Source organism: Trypanosoma brucei, chromosome 5 (genome assembly GCF_000002445.2).
Source record: "Trypanosoma brucei brucei TREU927 chromosome 5, complete sequence".
Taxonomy (NCBI): Eukaryota; Euglenozoa; class Kinetoplastea; order Trypanosomatida; family Trypanosomatidae; genus Trypanosoma; species Trypanosoma brucei.
In genome coordinates, this window is record NC_007278.1 from 38155 (window position 1) to 63523 (window position 25369).

Below are 25369 nucleotides of genomic sequence, written 5' to 3' on the forward strand. Positions count from 1 at the left end.
TTGCTACTGTAGCTGCGTAAGCAGGGAAAGGGGTTTATAAAATGGGATAAAACGGAAGCAGGACAATACAAAAAAGATGATAATAATACTTCAGGATGAGACAATTATTCCATGCATTTTACACAATGATGGATATGTTGTACTGCAAAAATGATGATTCTCACTGTGTTTATTAATCTGACCAGAGATTATGATAACAATATTTGAAAAAATCAGGGGCAAGAGCAGGAAAAAGAGATTTGGGAGGCATAAGGTGCTGTCTAATTCTTCTTTTCATCAGATATAGTACTGACTAAAGCATTTGTGGAATCAACATAATATTGTCTGGAGGATAGTTTGATAACTAGAACTACCAATGAAGTTGTGGCGGGAGAAAAAAAGGAATAAAAACGTTGAATATTCTTGCAGTAGATCATGTATAAGAAGTACTTTTAGAAGTAAACAAAGTAGAAAAGTTTGTAATGATATACCACCACTTCAATGCTATCATAGAGGTAAAAAATTAAATGTATTCAATAATCTAGTGCTACACATTACATGCATTAGAAAAAACATTCAATTGAGCGAACAAAGAACTTACAACACTCAAGAAATTTGCGAATGGCGCCACAACTACCAAATTTAAGTGTAAAAAGGAAGAAAAGAAAGAACAATATTCCAAGGAATCCCAACCAAGATAGCGGATACATACAAAACAAAGGCGTTATATGGTAACAGAATCTGGATGTACCAGCGGCAAGTTGGCGACAAATAAAGTAGATCAGAAGCACCGACATCTGACTTCTTAGGTGAAAAAGTGTGGGGAATTTTCGCAGCATAGTGGTGACAATCTAAAAAGAGCAGAGAGAAATGTTATAGATATTGAAAGCCTAGGTTAAATTTAAATGTAGAATACTCTGCACAACTAACGCATCATTTTTTTTATTTTACCATGGAATTTAAATTGTACCTTAAAAAATATGGTGTACACTACAGAAGGACGAATACAAAGCACAAGAAATATAACGAAGACAATATTATACCAAGGTAGCGCAGTCAATGATATAGAAGCCGTGTAAGAACGCAAAATTTTTCTCGAGAGAAAGTAAATGCGAAACAACAACATGGGTAACTGTGCATTTTAATTAAACATTCAAGTATACGTCACAAAAAGACTAAATTTTGAATTCAAATCAATGGTGCTTTGTAACCGAAGGCGCGAAAATAAACAATTAATATAAGTCTCCTTATCTTGTACTTTAACATAACAAGCCTTGTCGCGAATCGTTAATAGATTGTCCTGCTTCACCTCTAAACCATTTACAGATATGCAATGAATCTCCTTATATTATAAAAGTTCAAAACAACAAGAAAAGACCAGGATAAATGCACATAATCGCCAGGATCATAGCTTTCACATATGTCGCAGTCCTGATGTGTACCCAACGATCAGCCACAACCGGGGCAGCTCTGAAGAAAGCAGCCTGGAATAAAATGTGCGCAACAGAAAAAGAGCTCAGAACGGTACCAGCAACGGCAGAACAAAAGCTAACAGAAGCACAGGGTACAATCGAAGCATTGGAAAACCCAGCCCTTAAGATGGCGGCTGTAGCGGGGGCACACGCAGACGCCGGAGAAGCTCTAATACTGGCGGCGCTGGCGGCGGAACTAAGGAGCGAGGCGCAGACAAAACTGCTGAACCTAAAAGAGCTTCGAAAAACAGCGCTCGAAGCAGCAGCGGTGGCGGCGGCCGTTTACGGCGGTGTATCCGAGTTCTTTACGCTAATGACTGCCGGGCAAAGTGGGACAATAAACGGCTGCCTAGCAGACACGGATGGATCCAACGTCATTAGCGGCAAAAGCGGCCTAGGCGATTGCCCGATAGACCAAGCAATAAGCCTAACAGACACTTCAGAAACACTAACCACAACTTTCACGGAGAACGGCATAAGCTCGCTAAAGGCAGCAGATGTCAAGGACGACTCAACAAACGCGAACAAGTGCGTACTTTTCCAAAACGCGCAGGCAGGAAACGACAGACTCTTCCAGCATGGCGCAGCTTTCTTGGCTGCAGGCGGCACACTCAGCGTCAGCACGGCGGCGACAACACTCAAAACAGGGCACGGGCAAAACATTAAGGCCAACTCAACAGCGACGGGGGCGGCGCTAATTAAGCAAGCGCACTCGGCAACACTCGAACTGCTAAAACATGCAACGACGGAAGCAGAGCACGTAGGAAAGAATAAAGCCAAGGAACTAGCATCCGACTCACATTTTGCCGCTACCGTAGTAAAAAAACTGAAGCTAATAGGCATGAAAGGGTCTGACAGCACGCTAGAAGCCTACGCCAAAAGCAAAATCAAAAGCCTTCTGGCCGATGGCGGCGAAAACTTCGGTTCCAAATGGCAAACCCTTATAGACACGCCAATATACGACGGCAAAAGCGAAGAAGTCAAAACAGAAAAGGCGTCGTCTATTACCTCCACAAAAGAGCTAATCCAATCGGTGTTGTACTACCAGATAGACCTCAAGACAAAATTTAAGCGTGCCAAAGAGGAACTCGAAAAGACACAAAACGATTACGAAAAGAAACCACAGAAACCAGAATGAAATGGCAAAGAAGAGGGAGAATGCGGCACCACTAAGGGTTTCGAATGGAATAAGACAGAAGAAAAGTGCAAACTCACAATAGCCGCACAAAAAGAGGCAAAAAAGCAAAACAGGAAATAGGAAAAGATGGCAAACCCACAAACACCACAGGAAGCAATTCTGTTTTAATAAATAAGGCTCCTCTTTTGCTTGCAGTTTTACTTCTCGCATAACATTTGTAGGATTTCCCTTCACTTGTAGAAAATTAAGAAAATTACTTAATTTTTGAGAATTTGCGGCAATTTCTAAAATTTGAAATATTCTAACACTTTTCGATGAAAGTGAGCAAATCTTTAAAAATTAATAATTAAAACACTGGTAAAAAGTGTATTATAGTGGGCTATGGGTGTAAATTAATAGGGTTATAAATATCAAAATGTTACCGTATTTTAATTTTGTTTATTTTATGGTTATTAGTTAAGGTTATAAAGGTAACGTAGTGATGATGATGATGATAATAATGATACGAGAGTGTTGTCAATGTGTAATTATTAATATATAATAGAAGTATTTGTGAACCATGGATTCAATGACAAAATAGAGGAGCACTTAAAACAATATAACTGTTCAATTGGAGGAAGTAAGTGAGATAGAAAGAGATATAAGATGCACAGGTTCATACATAAATGTGAAAATGACCATCACCATACACATGAAAATGATAAAGGTGAGAGTAAAGGGGAAACAAAGTCCAGTATACAAGTATAATGGAGTCGCTTTTCCATCCGCAGAAGCAACCGATAGGAGAGGAAAAATAAGGAAAGAAAATACAGGATGCACAGATCCGCAGAAAAGTACACAATGTTTCAGGAGTTGGCTGTGCTTCACGGTTAACACAGCAATAGCGAGATGCAACGACTGAGATGGTGCTGCCTGTAAACTTTAATGGGATTATAAATTCTAATGTCCAGCTGTAACTATGAGCAAACCCAAGCAGAAACATACGGCATAAACTAGATAAGTGTAGGGAAATGTCGAATTGTTTTTATTAGATACAGCAATAATGTCAACATTTTAGGCCAACTTTCAATATTATTTGGAGAAACGTTTTAAAAATAGAATTGCTATTAAATTACCGTGGGCAGTAAAATATAAAAATGAGGAAAATGCATAAAATACCGCGCGTATGAAACTACAGACCAACTTTATATGTGGTACTAAGAGCTGCTAGTAATACTCCACCGCCTCTATATTGGTATAACGGTGACACTTTAAGTACTTTAAAACAGTGGGGATTCCATATAAGCATAAGGGCCGACGAAGTCTAACTGAAGCAACAACGTATGAGGAAAAAGACGTAATAGTGCAATTCACACAAAAATTACAAAGTCTTAACCGCAAGCAGGCTTTTAAAAAATGAACCTAAAAAATACTGTATTGCGCATACAACCTAAACAAATACGTTATTTTGTCACCTTAGCTGACTATAGAGCCAAAAATTGAAAAAAAGTTATAAACAACAAGATTTGTAAATTTATATATGGAAATTTGTGCTGTTTTATAAAGAGGTTATGTATTGGGGTTGAAAAACTGGAGAGCTACGGCATAGATACAAATATATAGCGGTCCTATTGTAATAAAGATCTCAAAATATTCGCCTAAAAATAAGTTTTATTTACGAGGCCCACACACGTAGACACATTATTGGATCCTCTCAAGCTGAGATGATGGAGAAAGAACAAAGTAGTCTAAACAACCAATTTCAAACCTCAAAAGATTCAAGTTGAAGAACATAACACCAACAAACTCCGAATAGAAGTTGTCCTTCAATGGAGAAGTGTCTACCGCCGATAAATAATTGAGACAGAAAACAACAAACTTAGTAGACGCAGTGGCGTCCGATGTTGATGCACAGTCCAACAGCGTAAAGATCGAAAAGAAACAAAGTTATGGCATTGGTAAAATATTTATATGTAAATGTTGCACCATCCGTATACACATCCTAGGCGCTGCCAATGACTAAACTTACTTCTTCATACACTTTTTTTGATGAAATTTGAAGGTAGTAGCGGTGGATAAAAAGCTAGTCAATGCGCGCGGAAACCACAGGCTTTGTACTCTTTACTCTAACCGCCAAATTGGCGGCAGCACAACCGGCAAAGAGAACACTCACTGATGCTGTTAATACGCCGTGAAAGGAGATTGGATACCTACAGAAATTAAGCAGCGAATTTAGTACGCAAATCACAATGGCAGACAACAGGCTACCAGAGCTTTCAAATGACATCATACAACTTTCAACAGCAGCCACATTAGCTCAAGATGCCGAAACCAAAACAGAGTACGTGGCACTTTTTGCACTAACAACGGTGGCGGGCGCAAGAACAAGCACAGCAACTCAGCACAGGACTGAAAGCCCTGGAAAACGCGTTTCTAACCCTGAACTCCAGAATAGCACCACTTAAAATGGCCATCTACGCCACCGACAGAGCACAAGCCGTCATCTCAAACGGCAAATCAGGGACAGGGCAAGACAATTTACTAGCGGGCACAGAAAAAAATGCGACATTGCCGTTACATTCCAACAAACTGCAGCCAAAGACTGCCAAGCAGATCTTACTAGCGGCCCCCACGTAATGGAGGCAACATCGGAGCTAAAAAAACTGGGAGTCGTGAAGCTACATCCCGACAAGTTGTTTCATATACCAGAACTGACGCTAGATGCGCGCAATAAGGGAGACGTCAGCAGCTTCAGCAACAGCGTATTCGTAGCTGGCGCATGCCTCAGTAGCGGCCAAAGCATTGGAACAGCGGACAAAGGCTTTGGAGTCAAGGAAGCAAAAATGAAAGCATCACCCCAGCCAACCGACGTCGATTTGCACCAGCAATCGACAGCAAACAAGCCATGCGCAAACCATGTGATACCACCTAACTCATTGCTAACAACAGACAAAGCGGTAGCAAATGCGTTATGCGCATCAAAAGGCATAGAAATAAAGCTATCACCACGGCCAATTAAACAAGACCTGGCAGAACTACGTGTTGACACAGAGATGCAAAACATAGCCCAAATAATAATGACTGGATCCGCCAAAGCGGACCTTCCAGCTGACAAAAAGGAAGAAATTGTAGACAATCTCTTCGGTGGAAAAGGAACCAAAGTACAACAAAAGTGAATACAGCCCCTAGAAAACAAACAAATAACTTTTAAAATAGGTGCAGAAACAAAGTAATCAAAATTTTCTGAAGTTGCAACCACAGACGACATTGGTCACGCTGTGGCTGCAGCTTTTTACAAAGGCAAGCCACAGCAGTCCAAAACGGCAACCACAGGAGCAGAGAGCAATAAAGGTGGTGAAAGCAAGGAGAAGGAAAGTGAAAAGACGATAGGTAAAAAAGACGGCGAAAAAACAACTCCTGCTGAATGTACAGCCACTGAAGCAGATAAATGTGACAAGACAAAATGTACTTGAAATAAAGAAAAATAAAGAGTGCAAAGTGAAAGAGGAAGCGGCTGTTATTTCCACTGTAATCAAGGCCCCTCTTTTTCTTGTGTTTTTCTTCTATAATTAAATTGATAAAAGGTTTTTGTTAAATTTTATGAAATTTTTTCTCTTTATAAGAATTTGATATATTTTACTAAAATTGGTATATTTTAACACTTTTCGACAAAACTATGAAAAATTATGTGAACTTTGAGAATTTAAAAATTTGGTGTTATAGTGACCTATGTGTGTAAGTAAAGGAGTAATAAAGTAAAAAAGAAGGTGATAGTCTTATTTTGTTTACTTCATTTTTCTTGTTTATTTAATGTAGAATTAGTTAGTGAAATAATAGAAATGATAAAAGTGATAATATTTGTGACCATAATAGTGAAAATGAAAGGATAGTTTTGTGAGTCTGTATATACTAATATTATAATAAGAGTAGTTGTGATGAACTCTAAGTGTCAAGACAAAATATACACACGTAAAACAATGGCGAGGGTACTAGGAGAGGGTGAGTGGTTGAGAAAAAAGAATTCATCAGGGATATTGTTATAAAAAAGATTTGACGAGACGAGGGGAGAGTATTATGCGCACTGTGAAGTGGTCGAATAAACATAGAATGTGTAACTAGGTTTATATAAAGCTGAACTCTGAAACAAAACATAGACTTTCACAAAATATAAGCTGCATATACTGATCATACACACTTCAACAGCTATATCATAACAGTGTAAAGTTATTAGTTACATGTAAATACACAGTCTCCTTACCTAAACAGCTTAGTATCACAACTTACTTTTTCTCCAGTTTTTTTAAGCATTTCCTATAATCCTACCAATTTTTAAAGATTAATTAGCACATGAAATTTGATGTATTGAGGGTTTTATTGCTATTACGTTTAGTATGTCTAAGCTAAATATCTTTTGAAGGTGATGAAATATATAACGAAATATTTATAACAGAAAATGTGCAAAAGAATCTTAGACTATTTGTGGTTGTAGTTCAAAAGAATGCAACTAAAGGATGGTATAGGCTCATATTGAGTGCCAAACTAAGCAATATTGAAATTATTACAATTGCGATGGGAGATTTATATAGTCATGTTAAAAGGACTAGATGGGTTGTGGAATTCATAGAAAGTAAGAATGCAAGTAATAAGGATGTTGTAATTCATTTGGATGGGTCTGATGTTATTGTTAGTGAGAAAGATAAGAATGAGAATGCAGTAAAGTATATTTTATACAAAATAATGCAGATAATGAAAAAAAATTATGGAAGAACATAGTTACAAAGAACATGTGGAGAGATGTTATTTGCTGTTTTAATGTTGGGCATAGAAAAAAAGAGGATAAGAAGCTACCGCATTTACTAAATAAACTCCAAGTAGAAAACCTTATTTAGTGGTGGAGGTTTGATAGCAAGAGTTTTGGCGTTTAAGAAATTTGAATATGGATTTTAAGAGTTACTAAAGGCAAGTGAGGAGTGGCAGTCGGAGCAAAGTATCTACAAAACCTTGCTATTTTGGAGTGCAAGTCAAGAAGAAGTTGTTGGACAGAGATTTTTTTTGAAGAGAGGAATGATTAGATTGGAATATGAGGAGGGATTCTTTTCTATTCCCAATAGTGGGGTGATTGGAGAAGTTCTATTTATTCATTTTCCAGGACAACTAATTGCATAGCAGGAGAAAGTAAAATTGACTGTGAAATATCCTGCTTGGTTAAGCTGTCTGCGAACAAGACAAGTTAATACGATAGGTTTGGAGACAATTCAAACTGATAAAATAGGTGGAAGGGAATGGTTTATTAAATATGGAGAGATTGGTGGTGAAGTGTTTAAACTGTGGAGTTATTAAAATCTAAGAAGATGCAATAGGTGTCTGTAACTGACACGTATCAGTAGGCTTAAGTTGAAATAAAAGCACATTAATGAACCATACGGATAGATTTACCTAAACAGATTTTTATAGTTTCCAACCGTTAAGCTGCCTATCATTGGTTGCTGAAGAAGAGACACAGTAACACCAGTGTCTTTTTTCTTCTATAGTTGTGACACCAAGGTAACTGCCTTACAGGAATAAAAGTAACCGGTAAATTACTAAGTCTCCATTTTTTCGATGTTTTGAGAAAAACAATAACAGCACCGATTTCTTGAAAATATAAATAAAAAGTGGCACACTGACGCAAATTAATGTTGGTTTTAAAGCTTTAATGCCGAACAGTCCGCTCCGGCCAAAAAAAAATAAGTTGAACTATTTTTTGAAGGAACCGAGACTGATTGCCTTTTCGCTGGAACCTGTTTTCATTAAGGAAAAAAATCAGAGACAATGATCCGGAGCCTCGAATCCCTCGCGATTATATGGCTGTATACAGCAGCTGTAGCAGCTTATGCGGCTCAACTGCGCGCCAATGACCTAGCCGACGATTTGGGGCCCTTTGCGGTGCCATAAATCTAGCGCTAACTGAGCCCAAGGTGCAATCAGCGCCAACCGAAGTGGAAGAGCTAACCCTTGCTGTAGGCGTAATTAATCTTACTTTGGCACCCAAGAACCTAACCGATCTTATCGATTTGCAGAAGACACTTGACCAACTCACCGACAGACCAACAACCCCAAAAGACGGCGACGAACTAAACAAGTGGAAAGCGCACTGGGACTTTTGGCAGAAAAGCAAGAAGAAGACGGAAGAACAGGACTCAAAAAAAAAGTTACGCCGCGTGGAAGCAAGTAAAACTTTCTGAGAGAAGCCGCAAAGCGCTGCGAGCAAGCGCTGAACTTGCATACACACTCTTAAACAAAGCCAAAGTGGAATAACTCAAACTCGCGGACAAGAACATCAAAAAACAACTGTCACAGTCACTCTACGGACCTGGCGGAAGCGAAACAGTAGATCAGACGTACACAGGCAGCAACAGAGCCGCAAAATGCGGAAAACATGAAAGCCTAAAAGCCAGCCATGCAGGTAGCTCTTTACGATTTGACATTCAATGCCTCTGCGGTTTCGCAACAGGTGACAGCGACACCGGCAAGACCTGCTGCACAGGCTGCGGCGCAGACGTGGCCGGCACCAACCTGGGGCCAGCGAACTGGGACGGCAGCAAAGACAGCAAACCGCTGTAGCAAACGCTCAAAACAGAATGCCAAAAACTTAGTCACCACCTCACGCTATCAACCAGCTCCGTCAATGCGGTCCTTAGGTCATTTCATAACCGCCTAGAGCGAAAAAAGGCGACACCGGCGAAGCGACCTTACATTTACCGGAGAATACGGCCGGACTGGCCAGCAGTGACTACACCGGCAGCGGTGACACAAACGGCGGTCGATGGGTACACTACAAAGTGGACTACTTCGCTGCCGGCACAACCAGCGTGCCTTGGGTAACTGCATTTTAAACAGCAGCAGCAGAAGCAGACGGCTCCAGTAAAGCTGAAGCAGCGCTTGAGGCGATCAAACTCCAGCTGGAGACACTAAACGCTACCAACGCGGCGCTAATCTACGACACAGAGATCAACAACCCGACTAACGACGAACAACGCCGACAACCGCGATGCAAGAACAAGAAAAAGCCCAGAAAGAGGCAGCCGAAAAGTTTGCAATGAAGCAAAAGAAGACCAGAAAGAATGCGCAAACTTAAAGGAGAAATGTTGTGTTTATAAGGAGGATGGGGGGAAGGACGAAAAGTGCATATTGAGTGAGAATGCCAAAAGGGAAGCAGAAAAAGAAGCTGCAAAGGAAGGAGAAGGAGAGGCTGGAGATACAGCTGGGTGTTCAAGACACGGCATTGATAAGGCAAGATGTGAAAATGACAAAAAAGGCGACAAACACAATTATGCGTTTATAAATGGCAATGATAGCCAAGAGGGGAAAGACAAAGTTAAATACCAAAATAGTAATTTTCTCATCAATAAGAAATTAGTTCTGAGTATGGATTCTGCTTTTGTGAGTTGGGTACCATTTTGAGTATTCTGAGGATGTTTGCTCGGTTTTATCAAATTTTGGAAATTAGCCAAATTTTCTGTTTTCACATAGTTTTATAATGTTAATAACATTTTATATATCTTAAGACTTTTTGATGAAAGTGTAATAACTTCGAAAACATTAATTTTTTGTATGAAAGTAGAGTATGGGTGCAATGTATTAAGATGACAGTGTGTGAAAAATAAATTCATTCCAATCCATCTATTCTATGAATATTTTTAGGGTTACAATAATGATAATAATAATGATGATAATAATGATGATGATAATAGGAAAGTGTTGTGAGTGTGTGTATATACGAATATTATAATGACAGCAGTAATAGTAATAATAATAGTGGTAATGAAAGTGTTTTATGGATGTGCATATGCTCATATTATAATAAGAGTGGTGCGGGAAACTAAATGAAACGCCCAAGTAGCAGTACATAAAAATGAGATTTGTGCAATAAGTGATGGAGTGTGGGAGACGGAGATCAATAGAGGATGCATGCGGAATAATACTAATGAGGCACATGAATAAAGTTAGAGTTTGTGGAGCTTAATACACAAATATGAGTAAAGGCATCATCATACACAAGGAGATGATGGAGGAAACAATGAAGGATGGGGAAAGTGCGATTTACAGGATAAATTTATTCTTTACGGTACTCGCAGAAGCAGCAACAGAAGACGAAAAAAATGCGGCAGACAGAGTGAAGTAACAGGATACGCGAAACGCAGTATTGAGGAAAAAAATGATGATACAGGAGCAGAAGGTACCCTGTATATCACTTACAAAAGGATAGATAATCTGCAGAGATGATAGTATAGACTGTAGTTGTTAATTGCACTACAGATCCCAATATTCATCGATGTATAAGAAAGAGTAAAGCAGAAATATGTGGAAACGAATGGGTAAGCGTGAGGAAATTCAAATTTTTTTTCTCATCAGATATACTGATAAGCACCAATATTTGCATGAAATAAATTAATTTTTGGTGGAAGATGTTTTTAAACCTATGGCTACCAATGAATTATGGTGGAGAGCAGAAGAAGAAAAAACAAAAACGTGAAAAGGCTCAGAACAGCGCAGAGGAAAGGGACGCAGGATGACTATGAAGTGAAGGAAAACAATTGCGAGGGTTCTACAGCTCCATACTGATATACAGATGAGAAATTAATACCATCCAGAAATGGTGCGCTACATATTAGAGTCAGATCTAGACCCTCGTATAATGAAAACAATAAATAAGTCGCAACAGATAAGGGAGTTAAAAATGAGTTCCGCGTTTCAGATTACCAAACGTAGAAGACGTAAAAGCATGCAAATTTTGAAGAAAACCCAAGGAAGACCATGCATGCGCGCAAGGAAGGGACGTTGCCCTGCTAACTCAGTCTGAAATTAGAATGTAAAGTTAGTTAGAGATTTTAGATTTGAAAAGGTAAATTTTTATTTTAAGGTATAGAAAACTGTCAGTTTTTTTTTATGAAGCGCCGCGATGTATTGGACGATAAATAGAGATAAAACAGATATAAACCTAACTAACTTGGAATTAAAAGTGGTAAACGTTTGTTATTTTCACGCGCGTTTTACTCTCATCTTGCAACAGAGAAAGCCAGTAGCCGCTGCAGGCAGAACCATGAAGGATAAACTGCAAACGAAGACAATACAAAAGAAAGGAAGGAAGACTTTAAACAAACCAGAGAAGAGCTGATTCAACTGAGGATCAAAGAAAATTCTCCAAAATCTCTATTGAAAGCTACATCTTTGATTGGAACGCAATATGAGCATATAGAGAAACCATCAGTGACGGTAGAACGATCTTTAAAAATAAAAAACATGCTGTGCACAGGCAGAAATCGTCAGCAGCAGAAGGCAGCGACTGTAGAAAAGAAAAAAACGCTGAAAATCAGATGCTAACGTCGTCATTTTATTCTACAGAACTCCAGTCTGGACAACTCAACCTCTAAAGACCAGACACTTGGTGGAAATGCTTGAATATTACGGCTGCAAAGTCGTTCCCCATTTAATTTATTTGTCTTAAGTTTTAACGAACCGCCACACGTGGCAGTGCAGTCTAAACAGCAGCCAAGCACAACCAACAAGCAAGCACCATTTCTTATCCAGTTGCAGGGAAGCCGGGAACCACTTTACGGGAGAGAAAATTCAAACCAAAAAGTCCTTGAAAACCCTGTAAGACGTTTCAGCGAACAAAAAAAAATACCTTAGCGACAAATGGCGAAAATAGTAGGGATTGTCCTAGGGTTACTTGTAATCGCTGACACTCTCCGTAGCGGCCACGCTGCTGGAACGTACGGCGTCACAAAAGCCAGTTGGCAGCCGCTCTGTGAAGCGACCACAGACCTGAGAACTATTCCGTCAGATGTGGCAGCAAACCTCAAAGCCGGAGTAACAAAAGTTAAAAACATGATCCTTGACTCCACAAGGGCGGCAATATACAGTCAACTTCAAAAAGGCACCAAAGAAGCGGCCCGGGTAATAACTATTTCATTGTACATGCTGGGAGCAGCTTTACGCGCGGTAAGTTACCTGGAGTCCACCGACATAATCAACGGCGTGGACCTTGCGGCAAAGAGTGCGTACTTAAAAGGGCACATCGATGAATTTTTAAAGGTCGCAGAAAAGACAACAAGGTCAGGGGAACATTGTTTACTGGCTGCCGGGGACACCGGCGCGGCCACATTTGCAGGAGAGTCGCTAAATAGAGTTAACTGCCCGACCACCATGGTCGACACAACACCGACGAAGGCGTCACTAAAGAAACTATCCAGCAAAGGCCACAAAGGAGCGATGACACCAAGCAACGGAGGCAGCCACGAGCACCAAGCAAGCGGAACGTACAGGTGCAGGCTGTTTTCAAAGAGCAACGCCAACGGCCTTGCGCACTCCGGCGGCAACGTAGAAGACGGCATAAAATGGGCAGGAGGCTACTACAGCCTACACAGCACACCAGATAATCCACTGACAGTAGCGGATCTACGCGAAACGCCGGACACGCCACGAGAAGCGAGCACAGCATGGCAGCAGGTTTTTACAGCAATATCAAAAGCACCGAACAGCGAGTCAGCCACATACACCAATAACTCAAAGGCGATTGACTCAGACACAGAAGCAACCGAACTTCTGTCCCAAGTACTACACAACGAAAAAGGGGAAAATGCCGAAGACATAAAAAAAATGCGTGATGACATTTTTACCACCAAACTTGCAAGCGTTGTTGACAGCACCTTCGCTAATATTCATAACGCCAAACTACCGGCCAAAATCTCAGGTATTGACAAAGGCAAATCGCTAGGAGAAATCACAGCACCAAGCGACCTCGCAGCGTTGCTAGCAGCTTTGCTCCGCAAAATAGACACGGAGGTAGCGACACTCAAGAAGAAGCTCGAAACAACAAATGAGCGCCCAGACCCAGTAAGCGAAGCCACGTGCAATACAATCAAAGGTGAAGCAGACTGCAACAGAGCGGCAGCGTGTAGATACAACACAACAGAAACTTACGAAAATAAAAAGTTCCAATTTAATGCCTCAAAAGCTTCAGCAAGCGGTGTCCCTGCACCACAACCTCAAACTGGAGGAACCGAAACGACAACAGAAAAATGCAAAGGGAAAGGAGAGAAAGATTGCAAATCTCCGGATTGCAAATGGGATGGAAAAGAGTGCAAGGATTTCAGTTTTCTTGTAAATATGAAACTTGCTCTGAGTATTTCTGCTTTTATGAGTTTGGTAGCATTTTAAGAATACTTTTAAGTTTTATAAGATTCACTAAATTTGTTATTATTTGATATATTTTAACGCTTTTTGGTAAAAACTTTGCTAAAATGTTAAAATATGAAAAATTTAATGAAAGGTGCATAATATGAGAATTTTGGTATACTTCATTAGGGTAATAAGATATAAAAAATTAGTTATAGTTATAAGAGTAATAATAATAGAAGAGTGTTGTGAGTGTGCATATACGAATATTATAATAGGAGCAGTAATAATAATAAGAGTATTGGTAATAATGATAGAAGAATTTTGTGGGTGCTAGTATACTTATATTTTAATAATAGTGGCAATAGAGACTAAATTAACATATGAAAATAAAGCACTCGAAGTAGTGGCAAGGATACAATGAGAGTAAGTAAGCGAAAAAGAGAGGGAGATGGAGCATGTTCACTTTCAAAAAGAAACATGACGACGCGCTGCCTTACGGACAAGAAGATAGAGGAGAGGGTGATGAAGAAGGTCAGACTAAAATGCACAGGAAAATGAAGCCTCGATACTTAATACAAAAAAGCAGTATAAGTGTAAGACACTTAAGAGTTCCACTTCGAGTCTGCTTCCAAGAACTCCTGGAAGGACGCATTATTTCACTTTAGTTCTCAATAACTGATATAGAGCAATCTATTACAGATACTCCATCTGTAAAAGACTTAACTTTTGTCCAAAAGTTCGTCCCTAATCAGAGTTTATCGCACCGAAGAAGAAGAGACAAAAAACAAGCACCAAATTTAGAAGTGTTAGGTGAAAGAAAAATAACGCATCAAACCTGCAACATAAAAGTAGAAATCAAAGCGTTTCAGCATCATCAAATAGATTAGAGACACTTAGTTTTAAAGAAAAAAACAAGCAGAAAAATTAGTAAAGTTATTACGAAGAAGAAAGCTTTTCGTTTTTTTTTAGAACTAAGTTAACCACTTGCTTTTTAAAACCGCACCTTAAATGGAAAATTTAGTACATTGACAATGAGGTGTTTAAAAGAGTGCAATTAAGTTCATTTTGACAAGTACAATGTAGTAAAAATATTCATTTATACAATTATTTCATTTCATTAACAGATTTCGATAGCTTTAAACTAAAAAGAAAGCAATATGTACTAGACAAACGTAGAAATGCATTGCAAAAATTGAAGAAGTAAAAGTCTGCATGTTTCAATTGCAATTAGTCCATAGGGAAAAAGTAGAACTTAGTCCTTCTCAATGCTCAAAATGTACGCAAACAAACAGAATAATGAAACAAGTAAAATACGGGGCTAAGCTTGCTGCGCACCAAGGTTCTAAGATTAAAAAATAACTTAGGGATCCTGTGTGGGGCCCTTATGACAAACTCCAAAGACAGTCTTAGTTCACTAAAAAAAGTATGCAACTGCAGTAGATGTCAAGACTGTGGCTTTTAATTTACTGACAGGTCCTAGTGTTCGTCACAACACATCATAACAAAGGTTTCACAGGTTCATATACGTCTTTTGGAGTCGATGTAAGAGGGAAAAGAAACGGAAGCGATATGGACATATGTAAAAAAAATACCTGACACGTGGTATCTGTGGGGTGTCGTTAATACAAATGGAAAGCGCACGCTTTAAGCAGTCAAGGCAACGAGCACGTTCCACAAAGCTACAGTACACCAAAACGGAGACGTCTACACTGGAAAGAGGTGCCACAGAGACGGCGTATGTGCAACCACGAGCTGATGGGTTCACCACAACCACTGGCCCCATCTTGCACCCAATGTGTTCAATGTAGCGGTGCATTTCGGTTAACTATCAGCAAACACTTTTTTGTCACGGAATCCTGGAGACGCAGCAGAGGCAGCGCTATCAGTATTTAAAGTAGGGAAGACCACTGAAATCTTTGCGAAAGACCAAGACCAATAAACTCTAGCCATAGCCATAATCTTCTCTCATCAACAACCATTGACTAAAGATATGTTCAGGAAAGTAGTCACAATAATCGGAATTTTAGCCGCCACAGCTGACAAAGCAGCGGGAGCGGCCAACGACAATGCCAGAGCTTTCAACGCTCTTTGCGCAGTAATTGGCATAGCGTCTTCTCCGCCTGACGTCGCGACAGAAGACAAAGGTGACAGCATCCCAGCGATCCTAGAAAGTCTAAAACAGCTCAATCTTTCGTTGGCGCCAGAAAGCTCCTACAAACTTTCGTTCGAGAAAAAAACAGACGAATCTCAGGAATCACAACACTGGAAAGACAACAGAGACACCTGAGAAAAAAGTAAAAAATTAATCGAAGAAGGCACCACGTTGATCGACGGCATAAAGCTACTGCGCCCCGGGCCAAGCCATGAAAGGAAAGTCGCAGCGACGATTATAAACCGAACACTAGAGCTGGCGCTCACCGCAGCGGAAAAGCTCAAACCGGCAATACCAGCTGCAGCAGTAAAAGAACTACAAAACAAACGCTGTATGGCGAGAGCGGGACGCTAACAACTAACAATGACGAGCCCTTTCCAGCCTCGGGTACCGCAGCCTGCGGCGGCGGCGACCCAACAAGCCAAAAATCAGGCAGCAGCCTCGCAGCCGACCTGGTCTGTCTTTGCGCCAAAACAGGCGGCAATGGGGAAGAGTGCGCGGGCAAAAGTGCCGGCACGATAGACTATACAGCCGCAGCCGCAGCGAAAGCAGCCTACGAAAAACTACTACCACTGTGCCCGAAAGCCAAAGGCACGAAATTCAACACCGGAGCGACCGCCGCGGCACGTGCAGGGTTTATCACGGCGCTGAAAGAGAACGGCAAAAGCAATCAAGCCGAAGCCAACATATTAGGTGCAGAGAACGCCAAGCAATGCAACGGCGGCGCCCAAGGCAAATGAGTCTATTACAAAGGCGCACCAGCGGACGGGCACACACCTATACCGTGGCTAGACGCGCTCGAAACAGCAGAGCGGAAGGTGGAAGAAGCCAAAACAAACGCCCTTGCTAATGACGAAATTTATAGTGCAGTTGTAAACCTCAAACAAACAGCCCTATCAGCGTATCTGCGGGCAATTTCAGGAGATGCATCGCTGCCGGTGGACAGCGCCCAGGCAGCAAAACCGTCAGGTTCAGAAACGGAAAAATGCGACAAGCTCAAAACAAAGAAGGACTGTGAAGAAAAGGGTTGCCAATGGAAAGGAACTGATAACAAAACTGGCACATGCGAAGCAGATGAAACTAAAGTTACAACTCAGACAAATACAGCAGGCACAGGAGAAGGAGCTTCAGGAGCTACAACAGAGAAATGCAAAGGGAAAGAACAAAAAGACTGCAAAGATGGATGCAAATGGGAAGGAACAGAATGCAAAGATTCCAGCTTCCTCCTAAACAAACACTTCGCCCTCAGCGTAGTTTCTGCTGTATTTGTGACCTTGCTTTTTTAATTTTTTCCCCTCTTTTTCTTGCTAAATTTTTTTGCTATTTGAAAACTTCTGATATATTTTAACACCTAAAAAAATTCCCGAAAAAATTGAACTGTTTTTGTAAGTTGACTGTATGATTGTCTAGAAATTTTTTCTGACAACTAAATTTTTTTCTTCTTTTCCCGTTTTTTTTTGTTTTTTAGGGTTAGGCTTTTTTTACGTGTTTTTTTTTCAAGGTTTTTTTCCTCTATTTTCTTCGTTCATTTTTCTAGATTTTAAAAAATTTTTTGGTTTAGTTTTCACTATTTTGAATTTATTTTGCATTTGAATTTTTGACGGGTTTTTTATCTTTAATTTTTTTTAATTTACCGTTTTTTTGCTTTTTAAGTTTTTGAGATTTTTTTCGTTTTTGACGGTTTTTTTTCTTAACGCCAGAGATCGTTTTTTTTTTGCTCCCTCTTTTTGTTCGCCGCGCAACGGACGGTGTCTCGGCTTAGCGGGTTCGGCTTAGAGTGTTTTGGGTTAGGGTTAGGGTTAGGTTTTTAATTTTCCTCTTACTAATAATTATTTTTAGCTCAAACCTCGCTGCCAATTGCTCCAATTCTATTTTAATTTTTTGATTTTTATTGTGCGTTGCAGGGCCTTTTTTTATGAGGACCCTAACCCTTATGCACGGAGCAGAATTTTGTTACGCTTTGTTCGACGGTTTTTGTTTCTGTGGCGCATAATTGTATTTTTTATATTTTTTCATTAGTGATGCAGCGGCTCTTTTTTAAAAAACAGCAAGACTGGTGCCTATTTCCACTGGAGACATTCTCTCTTTATTTTGTACTTGAATTTTAATCTCCCACCGTTACGCTTACGTTAAATTTGTTTTTTAATTTTAGCTGTGCGTTTTGCGCGCTTTGCGCGGCTTTGCATTTTTTAAAACGGTGGCGCGTGGAGGTTTTGCTGCGCCAAACAATTTGGTTTGTAAGGGAAAATAAATTTAAAAATACTAATATTTGGGGAATAGCCGATTATGAAAATTGGAAATTAAATATAAGCGGCACGATCTGTCGCTGCCACCCCACAATTAAAGACGCTCGGCTGCCAGGGGTGCGTTTTTAACTTCAAATCCGATGAGAGAAAGCATGCAGCAACAGCAACAGGAGATATAGCAACAGATAAGTGCGCTTCCGCATAAAATGCTGAGGGCTGTGTCAAAATAAGTGGCCCGATTCCTAAAGGAAAGAAAGCTTTTTGTGGTTGTATTACTTACATTGATGGCCAGGACACAGTAATTCATGTTTTTCTCTCTTCCAGTTTGTTTGTAACCAAAACTTTTCTCTGATGGCTGCTTCCTGTGAGAGTTTCGCAGTATTTTAGTGACTTAAGAATTTTTTCTCAATTTTATAAATTTTTGTGAAATTTACTAAATTTTGATATGTTTAAATACCTTTGTGAGGCCTTTAAAAAATATGAAAATTTTAGTAAATTTCACAAAAATTTATATGATAACAGCCTATGGGAGTCATGTGACAGAGTGATAGTGTGTCAAAAGAGATTTATGATCTGAAATTTAATATTTTTAATTTTATGAACACTAGTTAGCGGTACAATATTACTGATAAGGATAATGATAATGATAATAATAATAGGAGAATGTTGTATGTATATACGAATATTATAATAAGAGCAGTAATAATAATAATAATAGTAATAATGATATGAAACTGTTGTAAGTGTGTAAATACTAATGCTACAATGAAATTAGTAGTGAAGCCAAAGTAGACAACCAAGAATAATAGAATTCAAAACAAAGGAGAGGGAACAATCGATGTGATGAAGTGAAAGCAAATTATGAAGAATATCATTGAAGGAAAAAAAGATAGATAGAATGTTCGTAGTGTTGTACACAAATATAAAAATGGCGATCATCTGACACAAGGAGATGAAGAAAAGAGAAAGTTCAATGTACAAGTGAAATAAAGTCTACGTTACCTATAGTGAGAGAGGAAACTAAGGACCATAAATTTTGATATTTTACATTTAGATACAGGGCGGAATATTTTTTAATTGAGAGTGGAAACTTTTCGAACAAATTAGAGAAGCTGCGTGACTGATTTTCGCTCTTCAACTTTCTATTTTTCTCATAACAACTACAAATTTCACATGTATAATGGGACATGAACTTAATTATCTTGGCAGTTTTACTGGTTCTGCTGTCCTTAGTGTGTTTAACCTCGATAACCCTCAAGATGATAAAATAAATAACAAAACAGAAATGAGAGAATGATCTTAAGAATCTTAGACTATTTGTGGTTGTAGTTCAAAAGAATGCAACTAAAGGATGGTATAGGCTCATATTGAGTGCCAAACTAAGCAATATTGAAATTATTACAATTGCGATGGGAGATTTATATAGTCATGTTAAAAGGACTAGATGGGTTGTGGAATTCATAGAAAGTAAGAATGCAAGTAATAAGGATGTTGTAATTCATTTGGATGGGTCTGATGTTATTGTTTCTGATGGAGAAAAATATGAGAATTCTGTAAAGTATATTTTATACAAAATACTGCTTATAACAAAAAGAAATTTAGTGAAGATGAAATAGTGAAGGAGGAACAAATATCCCCTATTCTATTCATGACAACATCAGAGTGTTATACTCCTCAATTATATGTGATTATAAATTCGTATCATAAAGAGCGTGCGGAGAGGTGTTATTGGTTTTTAAATGTTGGATACAGGAAGAAAGAGGATAAAAAATTATCTCATTTGCTGAAATCATCTCCTAGTGCAAACATTATCTTACTGAAGGTGGTGTCATATCAAGAGTTTGTGCACTTAGGAAATTTGAATATGCTTTTGGAGAGTTATTGAAAGGAAGCGATGAATGGTGGTGTTAGCAAAGAATTTACACACCTTTGCTAATTTTGAGTGTGATTCAAGAAGAAGCTGTTGGACAGAGATTTGTTTTGAAGAGAGGAATGGTTTGATTGGATTATGAAGAAAGATTCTTTTCTACTCCCCTAGTGGTAAAAATGGACTAGCGCATTTATTCATTTTCATGTAGCCACTTGCATGGGAATAAAAAAGCAAAATTTATTGTGAAAATGTTTCTCGGTATAAATAATTTTGAAGAAAACAATTTATTACGAATGACTTGAGGGAAATCGAAACTTCTTCAATAAAAGGGGGAAAATGGGAACTTAAACATGTAAAGGTTTGTAGTGTTTTTTGAGAGTGGTAGAATTTTTTAAAGTGGAAAAGCTCGAGAAGAGCCAAAGCAAGGCACAGTAGACGGCAGTTGTTCCCAGCTTTTCATGTTAATATTGGTTTCCTGCTGCGGTTACAGCGTCCGAGAATGTCACGCGACCGACCTGTTCCTTCAAGCCTGAAAACTAACACCCTAGCGCAAATGCAAAGTAAACTCTCTACGCTGCCCGCAGCGCAGACATTCGTTTTGCTTCGCCTGGCGATAACTGTCCATGTTTCCGATTCTAACATCGGGGCCGGGGAAAATGGAGCATACTACGCCGCGGCATGCTCCATTGTAAGCACGTTGGAAGGGGCAACAAAAATCACAGAAGGCGGCAACTCAGTGGACAGCTTACTAGGTGATATCAACGCGATAAACCTTTCGGCCGCGGACCCAGCATTCAGGAAATTAATTAACCCTGAAAAAGACTGGGCGGATTCAGCGGCAAAAGAAGAGGTAGGTACAAACAGCTTTGCTTCAGACTGGGAAAAACGCTACGGATCGTGGAGGGCGGCGGCGGTTAAAATAAAAAACAACGAAGCAGCGTACTCAGAGTTCAAGCGCGAGAAAATCTCATCTGTAGCTCAAAAGACAATACGAGCAGCAACCGAAGCAGAAACGGCACTATCAACTGACTCAGCGCTGTGCGACCAAAAAAGCAAGATACAAACCATGGTTACCAATGCAAAAGCAGCACTGTATGAATCGGAGACAGGAAATGACGACGAGCAGGCGCCGGACCTAACCAACCGCATCAATAAATGCGGAAAGGACGACGGAACTGGCGGTGACATCGCCGGGGAAAGTCTGAGAACGGACATAATCTGTATATGCTCGAAACAAGGCGGCGACACCGGAAAGTATTGCTGCGAAGGCTGCGACGGTGCACCGGCAACAGCGTGGGCGGCCAAAACAAACAGCCCAACGATCTGGAAAGCACTCAAGCAAAACTGCGCGACCCTCTACCCAACTATTCCGCTAAGCACAGCAACATTAACGACGGCCGTAGCACACCTGCTCTCTTTAAGCTTAAAAGCACAAGGCATAACAACACCCAAACAATTTTTTCTGGGAACACTGCTAACCACCGGAGCACAAGGCTGTGCCGGAAGTTCCGCAAACACATATGGCTATTGGGTTCGATACAAAACAACTACGGCAGGAGCCTTAACATCAGCAAGCATACCATGGCTAACGCCTGCCAAAGAAGCCGCTGCAGCAGATTCTATAAAGCAAAACCAACAGAAGATCGCTAGAATTGAACTTTTTCGAATTTGAATTTTCTCCCTGCCTTCGTGGGAGTTTCCCCCCACTGGCGTGGCCATCAGCCATCACCGTAGAGCCCTGAGATGCTATCGGTCTGGCGACTGTGGCAGAGTCTCCCTTTTTTTTATTCATTCTAACACACTCTCTATAATTTTTGTTGTAGCTCCACAGTTGAACGGAATACAGCAGATGGGGCGAGAAGCCCCCCACCCCAGACTCTCCCAAAGATGTCAATTAGCAATCCTTTTGTTTTGATTTTTGTTATTCGTTTATTATTCTCTCCCCCTCTTTCTGTTTGTGTTGCTTGTTGATTGCATACCTCCTCTGTCTCTGAGGGTGTCTGGACTATTCCTGCGTCCGGTGCTTTTCCTGCTAGCTACACTCTCGGCAATAAGGGGGGAAGTTGCAGAAGGGAGAGTGGGTTGTATGACTGTTACATTAGGTGAGGACTTCACCTGCGGCCGGCTCCGTTCAACCGCAATGAGAAACTGTGCCAGCCTTTTAGAGAAACATATATCCTGCACACACACACACCTTCTACCGCAAACCCGACACGTAACTCCTTCAAACTGGGACAGCTCATCAAGTGCAGCGACGTTTCTTCGCAGTCGCCGCGTTGGCTGGTAACAGCACGCTCTACCTTCATACCGTGCATCTTCTTTTGATGTAGGGTGAGGCCAGTTTTGCTAGCACACTGCCTTCCGCATGTCGGGCACACCAACATGGATGTGTTTGTATGCGGGGAATCAGTGGCACACAATTTTGTGCTTTTGCTGCATTTAAGCTCGACTCCCTCACCTTTGTGGAAAGCCTTACAGTGTCGGATGAGGGAGTTCCTGCAACTGAGCACTTTTTGACACACACCACACTGCACCTCGCCTTTCCCCGGGACGTCAACGTTTCCCTCACGGGCACGCTTACGAGGGAATTGCACTACCACCACGGTACCATCCTCCGTCACTATGCTCTTATGTTTGAATTTCTGGTGTAGTGACAGGGAAGAGCGTGTACCGAAGCTCGCCTCGCACAGGTCACATTGAAACGGCAGCTTCCGTGTATCCTGAGGGACTGGCGCTGCTGGGGCTCAACCATCTCCTTGCAATGAGTCTTCGTTCTCTCGCCCCCTTTTCACGCGGCAACTACCGCTATCTATGCCATGTATTGTTCTAAGGTGGTGTAATAGTCGGCCTGGCACTGCGAATTTGGAGGCACAGATGGTACAATGAAGCACCTGCGGTCTCATCGGGACTCGTGTGCTCGATGGTGGAGAAACGATCGCCACCACTGGAGGGGGCTCCGGGGGGATGTCCACTGCAGGTGTTGCATCGCCGTATTTGATCCTCCGGAGTGCATCAGCTCGCACAAAGCCGTGTTTGTTTACCATATGCGTTACAGCACTTGAGTGGCATTGGTATGTGGCATCACATTCCGTACATTTGGTCGGTTCGGAGGTTTTATGAAGAATGCGTGTCGCAACAGTTGGGGCTGTTTGTATTGTTGGTCCTATCGCTGCATGTTGCGGGTTACACCATCGGCACTGTGGAGGCACACTCGGGTTGATCTTTCGCAACATCCATCCATAGTGTCTTGAAGACCCAACCCGAAAGCGTGCCAGTGCCGTTTCTTCTTCCCTCGTTAGTTCTTCTTTATGTTTTGTTGGAAAGTGGTTGCCCGTGACACCAAACCTATGAGTGTTCTCATGGACTTCTTCCGACCTAAGCACTCGCTTCGCATAAGCAATGATGTTGGGGATCCATGTGTCTCGCAACTGTGGCAAATCTGCAGCCTTTTTGGCCATTTCATCACAAACCTCATTCCGTTTCACGCCACAATGGCCAAACACAAATTGCAGTCTGATACGCAACTTCCTTCTCTGAACTTGAAGCAGAAGCCTCCATAGTCGTCTCATAATTGGGTCCGTTACTGCTAGGGGGCCTGTCTGCAGTGCTGTTAACATTGACAGCGAGTCAGAGAAGATGGACAACCTGCTCGGTGTGCTTCTGTATGCCGGAAGCCATTTCAGCAGCGGTTGCAGTCCTATCTCTAATGCTACGCATTCCGCTCTGTAACTGCATGAGAGTTCCCCTGCTCCTGTCTTAGGTGCACAAATCAGCGTGTTGTTTCTATAGAGCAAGGCAGCTGCTCCGGACTTCTCACCAAGGAACACGGATCCATCAGTCCACAATTCGTAGTGCTCTCGCCGCGGTGGCTCCTTCCCCCTCCGTGCAAAATGCCGTTCAATCCACTTTTCGGAAGCCTCCCTTTTGAAATCGTCAGGGTCATCAGCGCACACAGGCTTTATCTGCGTGTGAAATAGCGGTCGGCAGCTGTAGCGGAGCGTCGATGTCCCTAGTGGGTGCTCGCGAGGCTCAATGTGGAGGTGAAGGTAAGACAGCATGATGCGGGAATGTAAGACTCTGACTGGGTGTTTGGTGTGGTATACTTCCTCAGCACTGCGGTGCAAACATCCGCCTCGTGACTCACGCATCAGCATGAATTTCATGCTGTGCACAAGAGTGGCCGTCTTGAGTGGCAGGAGGTTTGCTTCCAGCAGAGAGTCCTCTTTGCGCGTCCCATGCGGTATGCCAGCTATGATGCGACTGGCTTTGTGTTGTGCTGATGCAAGGAGGTCGCGACTTCGTTCCGAAGCGTCCCAGTACCATACCTCAATGCCATACATGGTGTGTGCCTGTACGAGTGCTAGATAAAAAGCTCTCAGTACTTGTCGTCTTGGCCCCCATGTAGAAGCTGAGATGGCTGCTATCTACAGTAGTCTGAAGTCCATCTTGCGTCTTGTTTCGGCCGCATGTGTTGCCATCCCCTGCAGACACTGGAATGTTACTCCTAGAAGCTTCGGTGTCCTGTCAGCTCCTATTCTTTCGCCGTCCAGTTGTAATGTAAGTGGGTGGCGCTCTATACACCCGAAGAGTGTGCACTTTGTTTTCGCTACGTTGACAGACATGAAGTACTCTTTTGTCACCATTGTAACACTACGTTGTGGCCACATTGCAGTGTGTGGTTGATGACATCCCTCTCTGTGTGCCTCGCAAGTAGCGTTAGGTCATCTGCAAAGAATCCGTGCTGCTGCAACGACACTTCTTCAAGGCGTTGGCTCAACGAGTTCATGACAATAATGAACATTATCGAACCAGGGACAGTTCCTTGTGGCACTCCTCGCTCAAATGTTCTGCTGCTGGAAAGCTTCTCCTTGAATCTCACTCTGCCAGTTCGGTTACTCAGAAATGATACGCACCACTTCACAATGTGGGGTGATACCTTCATTCTGTGCATTTCCCTCGCAATTTTGTCGTGGTCTACTGTATCAAATGCCTTCTCGTAGTCAACGAATACAGCACCCGTACGATGTTGGGGCGTGGGGCGGCAAAGGGCAGCGCGGACGTGCAGGAGTTGTTCGAGCGTTGACCATCCGGGGCGAAAGCCTGATTGCTGCGGCGTCAGCTGGGACTCAACAGTGTCTCTAAGCCTCGCGGCAATTATGCGTTCCATGACTTTGCAGAGACAGCTCGTGAGCGTCACAGGCCTGTAAGAATCGAGGTCCTCCTCCTTTTTTCCGGCCTTCAGGATGGGAATGATAACACCAGTCTTCCATGCAAATGGCACGACTCCCGTTCGTAGGCTCTCATTGAATAGCCTCAGAACAACATCCAGCGCTGTTCTGCCGAGATGTTGTATTGCCTCGTTGTATAAGC

General features: G+C 41.5%; 1 protein-coding gene and 8 pseudogenes across 1 annotated transcript, besides 14 other annotated features; all 9 read left to right on the forward strand.

The window, feature by feature from the left end:
• Positions 1-25369: part of a sequence feature (sequence corresponds to BAC RPCI93-25N21) that runs on past both edges of the window.
• Positions 1366-2801, forward strand: Tb927.5.190 (annotated as a pseudogene).
• Positions 2921-2941: a sequence feature (AT_rich).
• Positions 3069-3093: a microsatellite.
• Tb927.5.200 lies at positions 4659-6141 on the forward strand (annotated as a pseudogene).
• Positions 6916-7908, forward strand: Tb927.5.210 (annotated as a pseudogene).
• Tb927.5.220 lies at positions 8380-10011 on the forward strand (annotated as a pseudogene).
• Positions 10258-10300: a microsatellite.
• Positions 10333-10375: a microsatellite.
• Tb927.5.230 (variant surface glycoprotein (VSG, atypical), putative) lies at positions 12247-13770 on the forward strand (the record flags this gene model as incomplete). Its single annotated transcript, XM_839610.1, has 1 exon — positions 12247-13770. The coding sequence occupies one exon, from the start codon at positions 12247-12249 to the stop codon at positions 13768-13770; it is 1524 nt and encodes a 507-aa protein (XP_844703.1).
• Positions 13997-14044: a microsatellite.
• Positions 15722-17169, forward strand: Tb927.5.240 (annotated as a pseudogene).
• Positions 17315-17418: a sequence feature (T-rich).
• Positions 17489-17516: a sequence feature (AT_rich).
• Positions 17668-17687: a microsatellite.
• Positions 18299-18481, forward strand: Tb927.5.250 (annotated as a pseudogene).
• Positions 18706-18728: a sequence feature (AT_rich).
• Positions 18746-18787: a microsatellite.
• Positions 18817-18858: a microsatellite.
• Tb927.5.260 lies at positions 19317-20384 on the forward strand (annotated as a pseudogene).
• Positions 20553-21657, forward strand: Tb927.5.270 (annotated as a pseudogene).
• Positions 21658-21913: a mobile genetic element.
• Positions 21658-25369: part of a mobile genetic element that runs on past the window's edge.